The sequence below is a fragment of the Festucalex cinctus genome, chromosome 6, assembly GCF_051991245.1.
Source record: "Festucalex cinctus isolate MCC-2025b chromosome 6, RoL_Fcin_1.0, whole genome shotgun sequence".
NCBI lineage: Eukaryota > Metazoa > Chordata > Actinopteri > Syngnathiformes > Syngnathidae > Festucalex > Festucalex cinctus.
The window spans coordinates 12,551,717-12,570,934 of record NC_135416.1 but is presented as its reverse complement, the minus strand read 5'-3'; the positions used below and the strand labels follow the sequence as shown (position 1 = coordinate 12,570,934).

At 39.6% G+C, this 19,218-nt stretch overlaps 2 protein-coding genes across 4 annotated transcripts in view; one reads left to right on the top strand and one right to left on the bottom strand.

Moving 5' to 3' along the window:
• The window catches only part of fam184b (family with sequence similarity 184 member B), a 29,671-nt gene extending 26,369 nt beyond the window's left edge, over nt 1-3,302 (bottom strand). For both annotated transcript variants that reach the window (XM_077525032.1, XM_077525033.1), the window contains exon 1: nt 2,721-3,302. In XM_077525032.1, coding sequence (XP_077381158.1) covers nt 2,721-2,870 — 150 coding nt within the window. In that variant the 5' untranslated portion in view covers nt 2,871-3,302. The remainder of the gene's footprint in view (nt 1-2,720) is intronic.
• Nucleotides 3,303-5,748: 2,446 nt separating this feature from the next.
• Nucleotides 5,749-18,701, top strand: ncapg (non-SMC condensin I complex, subunit G). Of its 2 annotated transcripts, none has more exons than XM_077525495.1 (22): nt 5,749-5,879; nt 6,151-6,264; nt 6,349-6,579; nt 7,733-7,961; nt 8,297-8,442; nt 8,534-8,618; nt 8,698-8,890; nt 8,964-9,113; nt 9,261-9,398; nt 9,507-9,630; nt 10,197-10,286; nt 10,577-10,765; nt 11,664-11,774; nt 11,864-11,983; nt 12,336-12,578; nt 13,807-13,988; nt 14,181-14,346; nt 17,617-17,784; nt 17,842-17,965; nt 18,144-18,191; nt 18,266-18,335; nt 18,415-18,701. In XM_077525495.1, the coding sequence occupies exons 2-22, from the start codon at nt 6,157-6,159 to the stop codon at nt 18,542-18,544; spliced, it is 3,045 nt and encodes a 1,014-aa protein (XP_077381621.1). In that variant the 5' UTR covers nt 5,749-5,879; nt 6,151-6,156; the 3' UTR covers nt 18,545-18,701. The 2 variants fall into 2 exon arrangements, with proteins under 2 accessions (XP_077381621.1, XP_077381620.1); XM_077525494.1 differs by having other exon boundaries at nt 18,412-18,701.
• Nucleotides 18,702-19,218: the final 517 nt, after the last annotated feature.

Below are 19,218 nucleotides of genomic sequence, written 5' to 3'. Positions count from 1 at the left end.
CACGATATTTAAATGCAACACATCTGTTGAAAAAAAAAAGTCAGGTTGATTTCCATTTGTGTAGTTCTAGCACCCTCTGGTGGCTAGTTTTTAGTGCAATTTAATTTTCATTCGGGATGTTTTGGCCCTTCTTTGTTGAAAATCTACACTAATTGTCAAATGAAGGGGAGCGTAATATGCTTGTGTAGCAAGTCAATATGTGGAGGAACTCAATGTGTGCGTGCATTAACAATGTAACATCTAGGGGTGTTAAAAAAAATCGATTCGGCGATATATCGCGATACTACATCGCGCGATTCTCGAATCGATTCAATAATCGGCAGAATCGATTTTTTTTTTTTTTTTTTTTTAGGATTCACACCTTGAGCATGGAAGAATGTTATATGAACGGCACATTAAGCCTTAATATTTTTATTTTAATGCTGTTCAAATGTGAAACAGATTGCAAACTGTTTGTGTACAGTGGCTCACGGTTATAAGCCTCAAGTTTTAGATAAATATATTCATACAAATCTTACAGTGTACATGTACAAATTTACTGATAGTATTTTCTAAATTTGAATGGAAAAAAATCGCAACAATCGACTTATAAATTCGTATCGGGATTAATCGGTATCGAATCGTGACCATTCGTATCGGGATTAATCGGTATCGAATCGAATCGTGACCTGTGAATCGTGATACGAATCGAATCGTCAGGTACTAGGCAATTCACACCCCTAGTAACATCCTAATAATAACAACAACAACAACAACATAATAATAATAATAATAATAATAATAATAATAACAACAACATTGCAATATTGTGCCGCTCCACACACATTTTTGGTTATTTATTTCTTGGCCTAAAATGGCTCTTTTGACAGGAAAGTTTGCTGACCCGGGGTCTTGTCAAACGTCCTTCACAAGTCCAGACGCAAGAGCTGACCCATCCTTTGTGTCATCTCCATGCTCATCCTGCGAACATGCTCGGACATCTTTCGTCAAACACAAGCCGCATACGGTATGTTACTACGGAGCACATGGTCCTTGACACACGCACACACAACCCCCAAACAGGCGGAGGTGAAGCCACGAGGGAGGACGGCGACTGCATCGTCATCAGTAATCGTCACCGCTCAACTAACGGTGGGTCATGCCCTGCTTGTCTAAGCACTATTGTGAAGAACTCACATGCGGGGGTCCCTGTGCAGCACTGAGAAGCCTAGAGAGATATGTAACACGGAATACTGCTGCGAGAAGCACTTTGGGTTCATTTATATGCACACACATTGCATGTGTTGCTGCTAATAAATGGCTGAAAGTTATCATAAGATGATGATTAACACACTGACTCAACACTTTATTAGTTACACTAGCGAGAGTCAAGATAAGATGTATGTAAGATTTTGACTGTAGAGAAGGTAATCTATACAGTTCCTATAGTGCTTATCCTCATTAACTCATTCACTGCCATTGATGTGTATATCCGTCAATGGCAGTGAATGAGTTAAGTCAATTCCGTTCCAATTGACGTGTATATCCGTCATTGGCAGTGAATGAGTTAAGTCAATTCCGTTCCCATTGACGTGTATATCCGTCAATGGCAGTGAATGAGTTAAGTGAATTAGAGGCTCAAGTTGCCTTTTGAAAATTGTGATGGTACATTGCGCGAGTTCTTTATCTTTATTATTGTAAACCCTTCATGCTGTCGAGCAAAGAAACAAAACAAAACAAAACAAAACAAAATGGTCGGCCGAATATGTGCAATATGAATTCACATGTATATTGTGGCGTTCCACAGGGTTCAATTCTGGGGCCTGGGCAGTTTTCATTGTATCTGCTGCTCCTGGATTCCATCTTCAGAAAACAGCATTGCTTTTTTTGTTTTTTTAAGTGCTGTATAAATATAGAGTTGAGTGATGGGAGTCAGTGTCCTAACTGCAGGATTTGCAATGCCAAGTTGAGCAATTGTAGTCTAGTGCAACTAGCTAAAGGAACACTTCATTAAGATGCATGGAGAAGAAGAATACAAGAACACAATACTTTCTGAATTCAAGGTGAAGAAAGCCAGATTCAATGAAAAGACCGTACTCCCAGTTTATTTTGTTCACCATTAAACCCTATGTCTTGAATTTGGTTGTCATATTTTATTTTTCAATAAAGAAATGTTCGGTAACTCCAACAAGGTTTAGAACCACTCGTTTGAGAGTCTTCAAAGAACCTAACATGGATTTTTTTGGGGAGTAGGGAAGACGAAAATATGTAAAAATGAGGGAGCTGAACCCTCAACCTCAGTACTGTGAAGCAGATATGCTAACCACTCAATACACTGTGCGACCACAAAAGGTTTTCAGTTCAGTTAGCCCTATTTGAGACAAATCTCAAATAAAAGATTAAGTTGGGGGTGGGGGGGGGGGTAGTTTATACTGCTGTCACGCATTCAGAGTAGTATCATGATGTAAATCAATTGCAATTCAATAGCGCTTTCGTTTAATTGCAAGTGGATCAGATTTCAATAATCTCGAATTGTTGCTCTTATTCTAATCTCTCTTAATTTCCATGTAACATACGTCTTTTACACTGCATGTATTTCTTTGCAGGTTTGCATTGTTTTTTTTGCTTTTTTTTTTTTTTTCACGTGAGAAGACACGACTGTGACAGCGTGGACATCATCAGTGTGGATGCTCCAGAGAAGCGGCGCTGCCTTCAGGTTCGTCCGGTCACGTCCCACCTACCTTGGTGAGCTGAGCGATCTTCTTGCACATCTTGTTGTGCATCTGGAAGTCGCACTGCTCCTGCTCGACGTTCTGGAACTCTGCCGCATTCCCGTTCACGGCAGAGCCCGGCCCGGGGGTCTGTATAGCTTTCCCGGGGCCCGAAGCCATTTTGACAGCCGCCTCCCCTCCAGGGAACAACTTCCAAGCCCGGAGGATAATCACAAATGATCCCGCCGCCAGTCAAACGCAGAACCCCGCCTAAATCGTGTCAACTTTTCACTCGTGCATGTCATTCCTCCGTCGGTAGGCCCCCTCCCGTGAACGGCAGCCGGTGGGATTGTGTGGAAAACATTTGGGAGTAGATCGGCGGGGATCTCCGCGTGGAGCGTTCCGGTTGTGGCTCCCGACTCCGGCTCCGGCTGTCCTCCGCCCGGCGATCGCGGAGGTCACACGCTGGAAGTCCATCGGGGACGCGCTCGCTGCGAGCGAGCCTTGCCTGGGGTGCCAGCAGATATTTGTTACTCTCGGCAGCGGCAGGATGGAGGCACTGGACGCCAACCACCTGTCTCCGAGCGGAGGGGCGGAGAGGGGCGTGCGTAACCCGCCGAACATTAGCAGAGGCACAAGCAGGCGGAGGTTTACTGCTGCAGTGCAGCCCCGCCCCTACCGGCGTTGCTGTATCACTGTCCATCACCGAAGGGTGGGAGTGGGGCTGGGGACACTCCGTCAGTCAGCACTACTGTATTTACAACTACAAATCATTGTTATTCGAGGTGTGCTTTGACAAAAATAGATGTTTTCATTTAAAATGTAACGAATTAGTCAAAGGCAGGCATATATGACATTTAATTAGCAGTTCCGAATCAATCTAATTACATACCAAAAAAACATGTAAAGGCTCAATGCAGACATTATCGCGTACATACCTGCCTGCATGCAATAAACTTAATTTAAAACAGGTATACAATGATTTTCAACATTTAATTCGGTTAACAATTAACACATCACTGGCACGCTTTTATCAAAATACCTCGAGAATCCTGAATTATTGTACATTAACTTTGCATACCCTTTTTCTTGTCTTACTGAAAACAGATAGACCAATATGTTTTTTTTTTCATGGCACATACCGATTATTAGTAGTCAAGGACGCCCATAACCGCTTTTGGAGTCGATATTTATTTTCACTAAAAGGGGAAATATTGCCATCAAAATTTGAAAAAAATAAAATAAAAAATAAAAATAAAAAAATAAAATTCCAGCTCTTACATTTTTTTTTAAATTTGATGCATATGTTTATTAAACAATTTTAGGGTTCATAAAATATTGGAGATTTAAAAAAAAAAACAAACAAAAAAAACAACCTTAGTCAATAGACATCTTTGTTTTAAAAATCTAACAAAAAGTTCAGGAATTTCCCAGGGGCAGTAGCATGTCTTCAAGTTAAATAAAAATTTAAGTAAATAGCTCCCGATTGTTTTCTACAGTAAATAAAGTTTTCCAAAATTTAAAAAGCTATACTTAAATCTTTTAGTTTTTGAAAAGATTGTGTTTTGGTCACCACTTTGAAAGTGTCTCTTTTGCTCTGGAACTACAATCAGCCAAGCTGACATATCATTGGAGGAGAAACAATGCATGGGGCCAGTCATGTAAATTATCCTAAAAGTGAGTTGGAAGTTCAGAATGTCTCACACGCATACATATTTTAACAAATAACAATAGAAAAATCAATACAGGCCGAAAAGAAACGATGCAATTAGTTGATTAACTTACGGTTAATGTTAATTTCACGCTTGATGAGTCGGCAACCATTCCAAAAACCCAACTCTTTATTTTCAAACATTCACACATTTTTTATTATCCATAATAGTTCCCTTTTTTTTTTTTTTTTTTTTTAATATATTTTGATGATCAGCAATTCTTGTGGCCTATTTTTGCACATCCCTTTAGAGTTTGGGAGAGAGTAGCTTAAGAAATAAAGGAGATAAAGTATATCCCTTTATATTATCATAATTCATTTCAATCAAATAATCTAATCTAAACCCTGAAAATCCCAAACAACTGTGAGGTCAAATGCAAAAAGAAAGTCTGCAATCTACTGAATTGATTTCCAGAGATGGATGGCTGACGTTTGCACAAATATTGTGCACTCTCTTGGGTATGCAGTCTGTCGTGTGACCTCTATGCAGTTTTGGCCTGCGACACAAACACAACACTGATTAGTCGTCCAGTGGGGATCTGTGAAACTGTAATGTGTGTCATTTTGAGATAACAAATAAACAGAAAAGCAAACCAGCCAATCATCTGGTGTGACTATACTGTCAAGGTGAGACAATAGTAAGGTGCACACACAAAGCAGTTGTGTTAAAATGTTGTCTATACAAAGACAGTAATTGTTACTGTTGTTTTACACTAGAGGTGCTGGTTGGAATGGATTGAGTTTTTAATGGTATGTACACAGACAGCTAAATAGTGACTTCATTCATTCATCCCCAAATTCATGTACCCAAAATAAATTCCCAGCAGCATCATATAAAAAAAGTAACACATACGTATACAAGCAGTATAATAATAAAAAAGGCATCAACAAATTCTCAAATGTGTTTGCTAAAATTGTATTTGTCCAGTTAAGGGAATTGAGAAAAGATTATCATTTGCATTGCCAACTTGGCAGGAGACAGCAGAGTAAAATGACACAAAATAAAAAGACACCAAACTGACTGTATTGTAGTGACAATTTAAAAAAACGATTACTAATAATACATTAATCAATAAATAAAATTATACACTTATTAGTATGATTGAATGTAGCTGTATCTACACCACTGACCTACAACCGATAATACCGAAAATTATGATCCTATCTGGCAGCATCATTATATTGTGCAAAGTGTACCTAATGTTGTGACTTGTGCAACATCTACAAAAAAAAAAAGTTACAAATAAAAGGAAAAGAAAAGAAACAAATAAACAGTTGAAAAGAAACCGTTTTAGAAAGACCCAATGGTTGCATTAAAAACAACAACAACAAACAAACAAACTCGGCGTCACATGTACACCTGCGAGACAAAACTGTGGGCAGAATATTACTTCGAGAATACGCTTTCCTCTCGCGAGACTGCAACGGTTGTTGGAGTTTGAAAACAGGCGGCAGTGTCGACGAACAACTGGGAAAAGGTAATTTAACTAACTTTGAATAAGAATATACAATGAAAATATAAACTTAATTATTTCATTATGTTAAAAAATATTTTGTAGTGGTTCGTCGGAGTGAACTTATTTACACGCAGACAGCCTACGTTGTTTTTCCTCCGGGGAATGGCTTTGCTGCATTTGCTAACGATACACTAGAGCGAAACCAGTGACAACAAAACTCACTGGGGATAACCAGAGAAAATTGTGCACACACTTGTCTTGAATTGAACGCTCGCTGTTGTCCCCTTTCAAGGAAAATATGGCCGTGGACAGTGAAATAGACGTCAAGGAGGCGTTTCAGTGCGCACAGAAGGGCCACAGCAACAAGGCGAAGCTGGTGGCGAGCCTGAAGAACCGCTACAACAAAGTGAGAACCAGCAAAATGTTTTTTTTCTGAAGGTTTCGAATAAATATGTGGCTCATAAATGTCCTTCATTTCTGTATTTATTAGCTGGAGGACAAGACCTTGTTCCACGAAGAGTTTGTCAGCTACCTGAAACATGCCATGATTGTCTACAAGCGTGAGCCCGCAGTGGAAAATGTCATTGAATTTGTGACGAGATTCGCCACAAGTTTCCAGTCTCCACCTAAAGCTGATGGAGAGGAAAAGGAAGAAGAAGAAGAGGAGGAGGAGGAGGAGGATCATCCATTTTTGAGTTTTCTTTTCAACTTCTTGCTGGAGGTACAATTACCGTAATACACTGATATAAAACACTGCTTTAAGTTGCATATGTACTGTATAGACTGTTTAGATTGATAAAGCCTACATTTGAACAATATTCTAACCATTTTACGTGCTGTCAATTATGTGTTTAAATGGGTTCATTTGTATTGTTTTTGAAGAATAATTTACTACTGTAATAAAATTAAACATGCCTATAGCATATTTAAATTGGGTAATTTTTTATATTGCAGCTTTCACATATTCACATATTCCAGGGGTAGTCTGGAATATAACTCGAGTGCTTCAGTTTTCTGCATGTACGTTTATTTATCTATTGAGAACGTTGAACTACTCTCAAAATGATCAATATTACTTTAAAAAAAAAAAAAAAAAAAGCTCTAGCATGCCCTGTTGAAAACAAGTCCTAGAGAAAATGGATGGATTTATGAGTCACTAGTCTAATTCATTCATCTGTGTACTATACCCATAATCTTTCCCCGACACGCATGTTTGTCTTTTGTGTGAGCTAATGTGTTATATATATATATATATATATATATATTAGGGGTGTGAATTGCCTAGTACCTGACGATTCGATTCGTATCACGATTCACAAGTCACGATTCGATTCAATACCGATTAATCCCGATACGAATTTATAAGTCGATTGTTGCGATTTTTTTTCATTCAAATTTAGAAAATACTAATCAGTAAGCTTGTAGAGTGTAAGATTTATATGAAAATGTATTATTTATTTATCTGAAATTTCAGTCTTATAGAGGTTGTAATCTGTTTCATGTTTGAACAGCATTAAAATAAAAATATTAAGGCTTAATGTTCTGTTCATATAACATTCTTCCATGCTCAAGGTGTGAATCCTAACCCGAAGTCAGACGTTTTGTTGAATATTTTTCCATTAAAAATTGAAGTTTAAAAATCGATTCACACACACACACAAAAAAAAAAAGGCAATGATGATAAGACGTTGAATCGGTAAGACTACCGAATGAACAATTCTGAGCTCTTTAAAAAAAATGATAATAAAAAATAATCGATTTTTTTTTTATTATTGAATCGATTCGAGAATCGCGCGATGTAGTATCGCGATATATCGCCGAATCGATTTTTTTTAACACCCCTAGTGTTCTCCATCTTTTGTCTATTCTCTCAGTCTCACAAGGCAAATAGCCATGCAGTGCGCTTCCGCGTGTGCCAGCTCATCAACAAGCTGCTTGGCAGCATGGCAGAGAACGCTCAGATCGACGACGACCTGTTCGAGCGCATCCATCAAGCCATGCTGATCCGTGTCACTGACAAGTTTTCCAATGTGCGCATCCAGGCCGCCTTAGCCATGACCCGACTGCAGCAGCCAAGCGACCCTGATTGTCCCACTATCAATGGTGGGTATTCCCCGAGGAGTCTGTCTGAAGGAAAGAATACTGTAGTAGAATTCATAAGCAGTCTTGTAATCTGAAATGTGCAATTTACACAAGACATTGCAAAAGTCTTGGCTCGGTGGGTATTTAATATCCTTTGTACGTCATTTTTTACATAGCGAAACAGTTAATAGTGAGACCAATACAGTTACCAGGATGACCGGTACACAAGAACATAAAACTATGACAAATACAACATTCAAGTTACATTTGGTCATTTTAGAGGTGAAACAGTCATCTAAACCCTTTTGCCAGGGCATTTTATCAGAGTACAGTTTTCCTCTTTCTTCTCTGTTCAGCTTTCATGCTGATTCTGGAAAATGATAGCAATGCTGAGGTGCGCCGAGCTGTCCTCTCCTGCATTGCCATGTCACCTCACACCCTCCCAAAAGTACTCAAACGCACCCGTGACGTGAAAGAAAATGTCCGCAAACTATCTTACAAGGTAAAAACAAATGTAGTTCCGTGTGTGTTAGTGCTTTGCTACATTGCAATATATTTTCTCATTTGTTAAATGTGTGACTTTTGTTTTAAAGGTTCTTGCTGACAAGGTCCATGTTAGGGCTCTGTCCATTGCACAGAGAGTGAGCGTGCTGGAGCAGGGACTCCATGACACATCAGGTAACAATGGTTTCAGCCTGCTAAAAAAATTGTAGCTTAATTTAAAATAATGATGCCTGACTGGTTGCATGTGTTGTAGAAGGAGTAAAAGAGGTGGTTTGCTTCGAACTACTGCCTGCCTGGCTTCTTCGACTGAATGGAAACGTGATGGAGCTTCTCCACAGGCTTGATGTGGAGAATTGTGCGCAAACAGCTTTGGATATGTTGAACGCCATTTTCAAAGGCATGGACACAGATGGGCTGCTGCAGAACAGAATGGAGTTGAATAGCAGGTACACTTGTCAAGTTCTTTTCCGCCTTTTTTGTATTGGTCACCCGTGATTGAATGTCTGTGTGTTGGAACAGGAAACTGATCCCAGTGGAGTCACTGACTTGCGAGAATGTGCTTTACTGGCGAGCTCTATGCAAGTTCATCAAAGAAAAAGGCAATGATGGTGACGAACTGTTGGAGCAAGTCTTGCCCGATGCTGCTACTTACGCCGACTACCTCTATGAGTATGAGAGACAGTGCACTACACTATCTAAATAACAGAATATATTTGTAAATGAATCTTCAGTTGCTATTTGCTACTCAACATGAGATGACCAGCTGTGGGGGTAGCAGCCGTTTCTTTTGTAAATATCAACTCTGACACGGTGCAGGTATCTGAAGGTGCTTCCGGTGTTGTCGGAGGAGCAGAGAGCAGACTTGACCCAGCTGGAGTTGGTTATGACCAAGGATTTTATCTCTCAGCAGCTCATCCATCTTATTGGCTGCCTGGACCCCGAGGAGGGTGGCAGGTAAAGAGAGACGACTCGGCAGAATTCTGAATTTTGTCTTTTGAGTGAAACTGTTTGAAAGCTGGGGTAGCTTGTTGTTTCTCGACTAATATCAGTTCATCTTTACAGGAAACGTGTTCTGGCTGTGCTTCAAGAGATGTTGGCCCTGCCACAGACGCCCTCCTCGCTTGTCTTCTTGCTCACTGAGAAGCTCCTCACACTTGTGCCCGATGACCAGCGACGCATTCAGACCGTAAGATGCATTTCTGTTATTAATATTGGCCTCGTTATTAAGACAAGTCAAATTTAGGGGGGGTTGGTTTGATGCCTAGTTTACCTGGCGGGCGGGCAATTAAGCCAACAAAGCTGCCCCCAAGATCGGGGAAAAAAAAAAAAAAAAGATTTCCACATTATCTTTAAAAAAAAAAAAACAACAGTTTTTTTGTTGTTGTTTTTTTTTTTCCCCCTGTGGAAAATTGATTAAAATAATATTATGGTGTTTTTTGTTTAGGTAATGTTCCCCAGCTCTACAACATAGTGTAGAAATTATACAAACTACCTTAAAAACACCACGGGAACCCAGCTAAGTCGGGAAACATGCACATTTTTGACTCAACTCTTATATTGGAACTTTGCAGTTGTACCTATTGTTGTGGCCAGTTAGGCATATGTTATGCATTAATTTTACTTAAGTTAATCTTTCTGGTAAAAATAGGATACTTACACAGCAACAACTGCTTACCAGCATTATCCCTGCCAAGAAATGGAATATGGTGTTTCACACTACGAACAAATTTTAATTTGATTGCTTGTCTACAGGTGGCAGAAATAATCTCAGATGTGCGCGCACCAATCACGGAAGCAAGTCAACCAGTGGACGAGAACGCCAGCCGTCGCCAGCAGGTTCAGGTGGGAACATCCCGACAATCCTCCTCCAAATGTGTTCTCGCCATACAGCAGATGGCTGTCATTTATTTGAACAGGCAAAATGTGTCTGACTGATTAAAGTTGGATATACTGTGTATGTATGCAGAGCTGCTTTCTGTCTGCTTGAATAAACAGAAAGTCGTGTTTTTTTCCTATTTTTCTGTCAGTGAGAGCCTCTCAGTATTTATACTCCTTCCTTGCATCTTAATCTCAATGAGGATTCCCATCTGCTACATGTGCCTGTTCTCCTTGCTCCTCCATCTCCCATTTAGCTAGCAGAAGTGAAGGTGCGAGTCCTGGAGGCTAAGCAAGCCCTCGAGGAGTGCATCACTGCTCAAGACTTTGGCCGTGCCGCCGAGTTGAAGGAGTCGATCACAGAGCTGGAGAATCAGCGCAACAAGGTCCTCCAGGAGATCGCAGCCAGTGCACAGCCAGCCGACAATGAGATCCGCGCTGAGAAGGTACTTGATGTGTGGGTGATATTGGGCTCAAAAAGGAAAATCGATTCAATATCGACTTTCCCTTTTTTTTTCTTTTTTTTAAGAATGTGGCCGGGGTCCCGGGAGAAAAGGCATTCAAACACAGGGAGAACTTGCAAACTTGACACATTGGTTGGAGCCCAGAATACAGAACCCTAGAACTCGGTTTTTAATTTTTAGAACCTTCACATGATATCAGCCAAATCGCCGATGTTTGCTGATTTGCATTTACAGCAGTTTTAGACAAGTAACAATGGTTTCATTATTTATTGCAAATAAATCTATAAAAATAACCTTGCATTTATAAAGATATATATTTAAATTTGTTGATAAGGACATTTTATAGACCCGTCATTCAATACAAAGCAAATCTTTTTTTTTTTTACAAGCAATACTATTAAGTGAACAATGCAATGCAAGAGTTGACCTGGATGTCACTATTTTATATACAAGCTAAAATACTGTTTTGTTAAGAATAAAAAATTAAAATACTGCAGCAAAAAGGTTTTAATAAATATGTCACACATTCAAATTATGGTAACACAAATAACACACATGTAACTTTGGTATATCATTACTGTACTTAGTCAAATATTTTACATACTAGTATAAAATATTTTTTGCAAATGTTAATGCTGGCATTGCCTTTTATTTTTTCTTTTTGGGGGGGAAAGGGAAGTGGCGGTTTGAGGTGAGGAGGCATTTACAGTATTTGTTCAAGTGGGTGATGTTCCCCACGATTAATTGGCTTTCATGGTGTCTTTTTTTTTTTTTTTTTTTCCCCCAAGCCGAGGCCACTGTCAAAAGAAATGTGGCACATGCAGAAGAAGAAAAATCAGATAGCATTTAACAGCTGCATTTTGTTTGTTTTGTTGTGTAGAACGACCCCGAGACTCTGCTGAGGTGTCTGACGATTTGTGCTGAACTGCTCAAGCAGATGAACATGAAGAAGCGAATCAACCCGACAATAAGCGCCTTGATGTCCTCACTGGTATGAACTAGTCACTAGCATGCGTACCTTAGATGAATAAATTATTATTTTTTATAAATGAGCAGTTTTCATTCGTTTTTCCCTGCCAGATCCTGCCCAGCATCGCAAGTGCTCACCCGACTGTCCGCAGTATGGCTGTGGTATGTCTGGGCACGTGCGCGCTACACAGCAAAGAGCTTGCCAACACCCACTTGGTCCTTTTGCTACAGGTAATGTTATTATGCACACACTTTAGTTATCGGAATGATGAATCAAGCACTAGGAAACACTACAACAGGATTTTATTTTTAATTACGTACTTCATCTTTAAAGAAAAAATTCTGAAAAAGCAACTACAGTTCATTAGTTTACTGTACTAGTTGCTCAAATTTGAGACGCTTCAAATTTTGGAGGACTTGTAAGTCAAGGTACTACTCTATTTGTAGACAAACAATGAAAAATTTTCTATTTTCTATTTGTGACTCCATTTTAGGCAGGCAAAAATTGGATCAATGTTAAAAAGAGGCTACAAAAAAAAATCCATGAATGAGCTATTGGTAATTGTCTTTTTTATTTTTTTAGATTGCTCAGCTCGACGAGGTCAAGATTCGCATCAGCGCTCTGCGAGCAGTCATTGACCTGCTCCTGCTGTTCGGCTTCCAGCTGCTCTCTGAAGCTGGCAGCGATCAGAAGACTCTGCTGCCGGGATCACCGGACCGGGAGGAGGAGGATGCGGCGGCACAGACGGTGGCACAGGCTGAAGCCAAGGGGGAGGGCACCACTCAGAGCATTTTGGTGATGCTGTCAGAGCTCCTGGACAATGAGGTCAGCATGCACGCGTGTCATAACTTGCCATATTCTTTCAGCTGTATTTATATAATGCGTTTCATACACGAAGTAACTCTGTGTGATTCATCAGGGTTTCCTTCGAGGGTCATAAAAAAAAGCTTTAAGTCATTAAATGGATTTGGCTAAAGTTATGGTCTTAAACGGCATTAAAAATCATTGATACAATGTCGAGGCATTAAAAATGTAAATATAATTGATGCAAAAACGTTGTTGTTCATGCTTTATTTCACATACAGCGTTGTGCAAAGCAGTCACTATAACACATTTATGTGATTTAAAAAAATGTATATATATATTCGTGGGGACTGGTGACTGGTTGCAATTTACAAAGACAATTACCAGAATATTACCACAACACAAATCTAACTCACTGTTTCATACTCCTTTTGACTGTTTATGATATATATATATATATATTTATATATATTTTTTTGAACTTCAAATAACTATGACTTACTTAATATAACATGACTGTATCAATTAACCAAAAGAAGCAAACAACCACATTTGTATTTGGTAACCATAGTTGTCCACTGTTATGTTAACGAGTATGAAAAACTTGAAAAAAGTATTTTATTGTACATTTAGAACCGATATAATGTGCAATTAATTTGCAATTAATCGTGAGTTAACTATGGAAATCAAGCAGTCATTAAAAATTGTAATACCTTACAGCATTAATATAAACAAAGGATTTCCTGGTAACTGACAGAAACTGTTCACATAATTTCAAAGCACAGCATTTAAAGGCATTTACAATAAAATAAGTAAAATATATTCAAAAGCAAAGTAAAGAAATAAAATATAGCTTACTAAAAGAACATACAAACAGATTTTGGAAAATTTGATTTAATAAATTTTTTAAAAGATCATAGTTATGGGGTGGGTGAGGTGGGGGATAGTTTTTAACATGGACTTAAAAGTAGTCTTGGTTCTGACTTTGCTTCTACTGACAGTTTATTCCATGTGCAATTGTGCATGCAGCCTATCAGCTAAATGCTGCTTCACCATGTTTGTTTTGAACATTAGGCTCCACTAATTGACCTGAGTCAGCCCTCAGTGAACTTTGGGAATTGTGTAGGCAAAAGGTGACAGTCCAGAAAATCGTGACATGCACTTAACAACTATCAAGAAAGTATTATATCTCAAATTAAGATGATGTCATGACATTAAGCAAATATGTGCTCCTAAATCTCGCATGCAGGTGTCGGAACTGCGCACGGAGGCGGCTGAGGGTCTGGCCAAACTGATATACACGGGACGCATATCCAGTGCCAAGATCATGTCACGGCTGATTCTGCTGTGGTACAACCCGGTCACCGAGGACGACGTCCGTCTCCGCCACTGCCTGGGTGTCTTTTTCCAGCTTTATGCCCGTGAGAGCAGGTTGGGAAAGAAACACCATCATCTCTTTCCAAATTGTTTCTTTTCTACATCGGAACCTCAATTTTCATATGACCTCACTTTTTTTTTTTTTTTTTTTTTAACGATTTGGTTTCCGACATTTTTTGTTGATGTTTTTCCCTAGGGATAGGCGCCACCACAGCCGCAACCCTAACCAACTTTTTTGTGTTTTAGGGCCCACCAGGAAGTTGTGGAGGAGAGTTTAATTCCGACCATGCATACTCTGATGAACGCCCCTGCCACTTCTCCGCTGGCCGAGGTTGACGTGAACAACGTGGTGGAGCTCTTCGTGGAACTGACCCGTCCAAGTGTCCTCGTGAAGCCGTCTGTCAACACTGAGGTTAGCACACACTCACACGAACTCGTCAGCCAGAACAAATGTGCGCTGCTTTCTAATTGGAATTAAGGTTATTTTAGTTAAAGAAAAATAACAAAAAAACTAAAGCTAAAATTAAAAAAATCATTAACAAAATAAAATAAAACAAAAATGCTTTTTACAAAAACTAACCGAAACTAGGGCTGTGCAATTTAATCAAAATTCAATTACAATTTTCAATTTGCACCCCACAAATACAAAATCAGCATAATCATAAAAAAATAATAAAATACAAATGTTTGAGTTGTTTAAATTTATACATTTGCACCTTTTTTTTAAATGTCAAAATAATAAATAATTTAATACATTTATTTTAATCCAAAAGGAACTTTCATAATTATAGTGTTTCAAAGAATTTTGTCTTAAATTAATATATATATATATATATATATATATATATATATATATTTTATTATTAGTTTTGTACATTTAAACATTTTCTTGTTTTTGTACCTAAAAAATAAATGACTAAACTCCAACTTCCAGATTTTGCCAACATAAATAAATACATTTGTATTATTATAAATTCTGTTTGGTCCAAAAATAACTTACATAATTATAGTGTTTCTATTTTTTTTTTTAAATTGGTCTTAATATTTTGAAATGTTTAGACATTTTCTTGTTTTGTACCAAAAAAATAATCATTTCAATAATCGCGATTTCAATTACTGCCAAAATAATCGGGATTATTATTTTTTCCATAATCGAGCAGCCCTAACTGAAACTTTGTTTTATGTTTATAAACTATAATTATAAACATATGTGTATGTATATATATATATATATATATATATATATATATATATATATTAGGGGTGTTAAAAAATCGATTCGGCAATATATCGCGATACTACATCGCGCTGACGTCACGTCCGGCTGAGTGAACGCTGGTGTGTTTTTTGAACGCCACTATTCCTCCGTGACTTTGTTGGAAAAGTGTGAACTTTGGAAAGTTTCAAGAAGAAACTAGAGACTGCACAAGGCGACTGCATTGTTCCCCTAAAACGGACCGCGTGGTGACAACCCCCCCACGCCGTTCAAGACGAATATGTCTGCACTTACCCCACCGACGACTTGCGACCACTGCATCCACCTGTCCCAGACCATTGTCAGCTTCAGGAACGGACCTCAATGCTCCATAAAATCCGTGACGATGAGAGGTTCCTCGCCTCCATGGTTATACTTGGTGCTCTTCTGCTGCACCTGGCATCGAATTGGACTCCACAGTGCCCGTCCAACCTCTGGAAGACGGCCGTTGGAACGAGCTTGGAGCCAAACCTAAAAGAGTGGGGCGTGTTTCTCTCACTCCGAGTCCTAACATCCAGTCCTCCACTCCCCACTCCGACTGGCAAACTGCCCATAATAACAGGTCGAGGAAATCGCCTCCTCTTCCCGATCCGTTGAATCCACGCGATATCCAGCTCTCTAACCGTTTTGGGGTCTTCCATGAGGAGGACTTCCCGCCGCTTGACCGCCATCATGGGTCGGGGAGCCGGGACCAGAGGGGGAATCAGCCGCGCTCTCCCGGAGCCCGTCCAGCGCAAGGCTGTCCGCGGTCTCCGTGTTCGCCGTCAGCAGCCGGATCCGCCGTGACTAAGGCTACCCCCGCCGTGACCAAGGCTGCCGTCACTACTCGGGGAACGCGACCGGTGAGTCCCACGTCCATGGCTCGTGTCACAGCACCTCCGACCACTCTCATCATCGGAGATTCGATCGTGAAGAACTTGAGAGCAGAATCCACCATCACGCGCTGTTACCCTGGTGCCAGAGTTCGCAATATTTTAGAGCGCTTTCCTAGCTTGTTGGCTTAATTTCCTTATGTTCGGAACATCGTAATACATGTTGGATCCAACGACACTTCTCTCCGTCAGTCCGAACTTCCAAAGCAAGATTTTATTGCTTTGTTAGACGCCATTAAAGACTGTGGGAAACATGTTTTTATTTCGGGTCCGATTCCTACTCTGGGCCGAGGAAGTGAGCGCTTTAGCCCACTTTTGAGCCTCCATTCTTGGCTACAGTCTGAATGCTGTTTTTATAATATGTCTTTTATTGATAATTTTAATTTGTTTTGGGAGCGGGCATCTTATTTTAGAAATGATGGTATTCACCCCTCAATACTCGGTGCTCGGAAATTAGCCGAGAACATTCTTTATTCATTACATGTGTTTCGTCAATGACTAACTGCCCCCTCGGTGTCTGAAGTTCTTTATCCAATTCCTACAATTAGTACAGTCACTACAGTTAGAATGCATACAGATAACAGTTTCCAAATTTCTACTATCATAGGCAGACGCTTTCCCCCCACACACAAACAAAACTCTTTTAACATTAATAATCTTTTATATGTTATATAACACTTCTTTTAATTGTGACTATGAGCGCACATTCGGCACAAACATTAAATTGGCTGTGCTGAACGTGCGCTCTCTTTTAAACAAAACTTTTATTATAAATGACCTGATCTTAGACAACAACCTAGAAGGTATTCTTCTATCAGAGACATGGCTCGGCACAGATGCCCCAGTTGTTCTCACCGACAACTAACAATCGTTGATTTTGATGGAAAGTTGCGACAATGGAAACGCTTTCGAAACTGAATCTGTACACTCTGGTATGATTTTGTCGCAAAATAGGTCTCCAGGGAGAATATCTTCTGCTGATTTGTCCAAGACATTTTCAGGGCAACTATAGCTGCAAATGATCATCCATAGGTTCACCTTTCACATCCTGCAACAGAAAAGACATTCGTTAAAAAACAGATTTTTTATCGAATAAAATCTGGGTACGCATCTTTTTGGGTCACCCTGTATATGTATATATATATATATATATATATATATATATATATATATATATATATATATATATATATATAATGTTTATAACTATAATTATAGTCAAAATGTCCTTTGTTTTAGTCTTTGGTAGTTAATTTAATGCATGAGCCTTCGGGGATGATTTTCAATGTGATTTTAAGTAGATTTATTTTGATAGTAACCGGAATAAAGACGTTTGAAAGTGTCACACAGAGAAGTGACGTTATCTAGCAGCAGCCAATAGAAAAGCACCTTTAGATGACGTCGCTCCTAGGCGACAATATTTCGTGCTGGACTTTTGGCTCCAATGGCTCGGCTCGCCTGCTTTTTCAATTTACTCAGCTGAAATGCAACACTCGGTTCCAAAACTACAATAGCTCTGGTTGTAATCATCAATTTCCTGTCGTGTGGTCAACAGGCAGTGAGCGTCCACGACTACTTGGCGGTGCGCATGTGCGGTGAGATGCTGCGGGACCCGACCGCCCCCGAAGTGCGCCTCTATGCCAAGACCCTGAGCTACCTGGAGTTGAGCCGGGACGAGATGGTCATGAAGGACCTGCTGTCACTTTTGCAGCAGCTCGTCCAGGTACGGTGCATCAACTTGCTCCGAAAGTTTCCACTTCCAACCCGTACTGCTCTTCAGGTGGTGAAGGACCGCGTGTGTCTCCGCGCTTTGGAGAAGATGATTTCTCAACTGGGGGATTCGAAAGAGCAAGACGAGCTCCTCAGCGCATCCGCGCTGCAGCCGCTGGATGTCAACGCGGACGGTACAACATGAGAACACAAACGTTTTGTCACCACTGTGTGCGCACATCATGTTTATGACAATTCTTCTTGTAAGAGGATTATGGTTTTATTATCAAAATGTTAAGCGGATTTTGAAAAATGGCGTACTACGCGGCAAATAAAAGGGGACTGACACATCGAGCTCGGTTGTTTCTCCAGAAAGTGTAGCAGAAGAGCCATCAAAGTCAGCCAAGAGAAGCAAAAGAGGTATAATGCAGGCTGTCGTTTCACATTTGCACAACTTCCATCCAGTCAGCATTGTAACATGAGCGTGCGTGCAGGTCAAAGGAAAGCCTCCACAAGCAAAGGAGGCAGGAAGCCAAGCAAGAGGCCCGAGTCCTCCGAGGAGAGGTGAGACTTGACTTTATTTCTTCAAATAATCATCATATCAACCTCGTACATATTTCCCTATTATTTCTTTTGAAAGCAGCGATGGAGAAAATGTTCCCGACGCCGTTTCTACAGTGCGACCTTCGCGTAGGGCCAAGATCGCAGCCATAGAGAAGACAAAACTGGATCTCAATCCCCTCCTCAACCAAGAGGCCAATTTGTCTTCTTAGTCAGGTTTGCTTCTGTGCAAATATTCCCCCAACATGTCCCAAAAACAAAACAAAACAAAAAAAACAGTAAAGCGAGGCCACATTTTATATTCATTTTCTGAGTGGTCAAATATTTATATTTGATAGGGTTAAACTCTTTTTAACAATAAAGGTCTAATCAATGTATATTGCCTCCTTTATTTTATTTTCAAGATGTCAAATGTCATCAAAAAGAGTTAAATATGCACTGTTCCCCTTGCTTAGCCTCATTTTCAACTTCATTTGGTACACATTAAAAACGTAAATCCATGCTATATTGTGGAAATCTGCAATTTAGGTTTTTTTTATGCTTTGAATTTAGGTTATCTATTGAAACCAAAAGATCAAAATGCAGTAAAAAAAAAAAAAAAAAGGCTACATAAAATAATGGATATTTGCGTAATCTTGTGGAATTTTCTCTTGGAATCCGTTTGGCTGATGGCAACGCAATGTCAATAGGACTGGCAGCATCTCTTATTTATTTATTTATTTTTGTCTGTACATTTTACAGTTGCAACTTTAAAAAAATATATATATTTGTATCTCATCATCTCACAGATTTTCACCACTGGCAGTTGGTGCTGTAATTTATGCCAGGTTAAGGCTATGCAATTAAATGAATCCAAATTCAATTACAATTTCAATTACACTCCACA

Excerpts from the sequence above, each read along its gene's own strand:
- ncapg (XM_077525494.1), top strand. The coding sequence starts at position 6,157 with ATGGCCGTGGACAGTGAAATAGACGTCAAGGAGGCGTTTCAGTGCGCA. Across the intron at positions 9,114-9,260 it reads TACGCCGACTACCTCTATGA|GTATCTGAAGGTGCTTCCGG; the intron begins GTATGAGAGACA and ends GACACGGTGCAG. Across the intron at positions 9,631-10,196 it reads ACCAGCGACGCATTCAGACC|GTGGCAGAAATAATCTCAGA; the intron begins GTAAGATGCATT and ends GCTTGTCTACAG.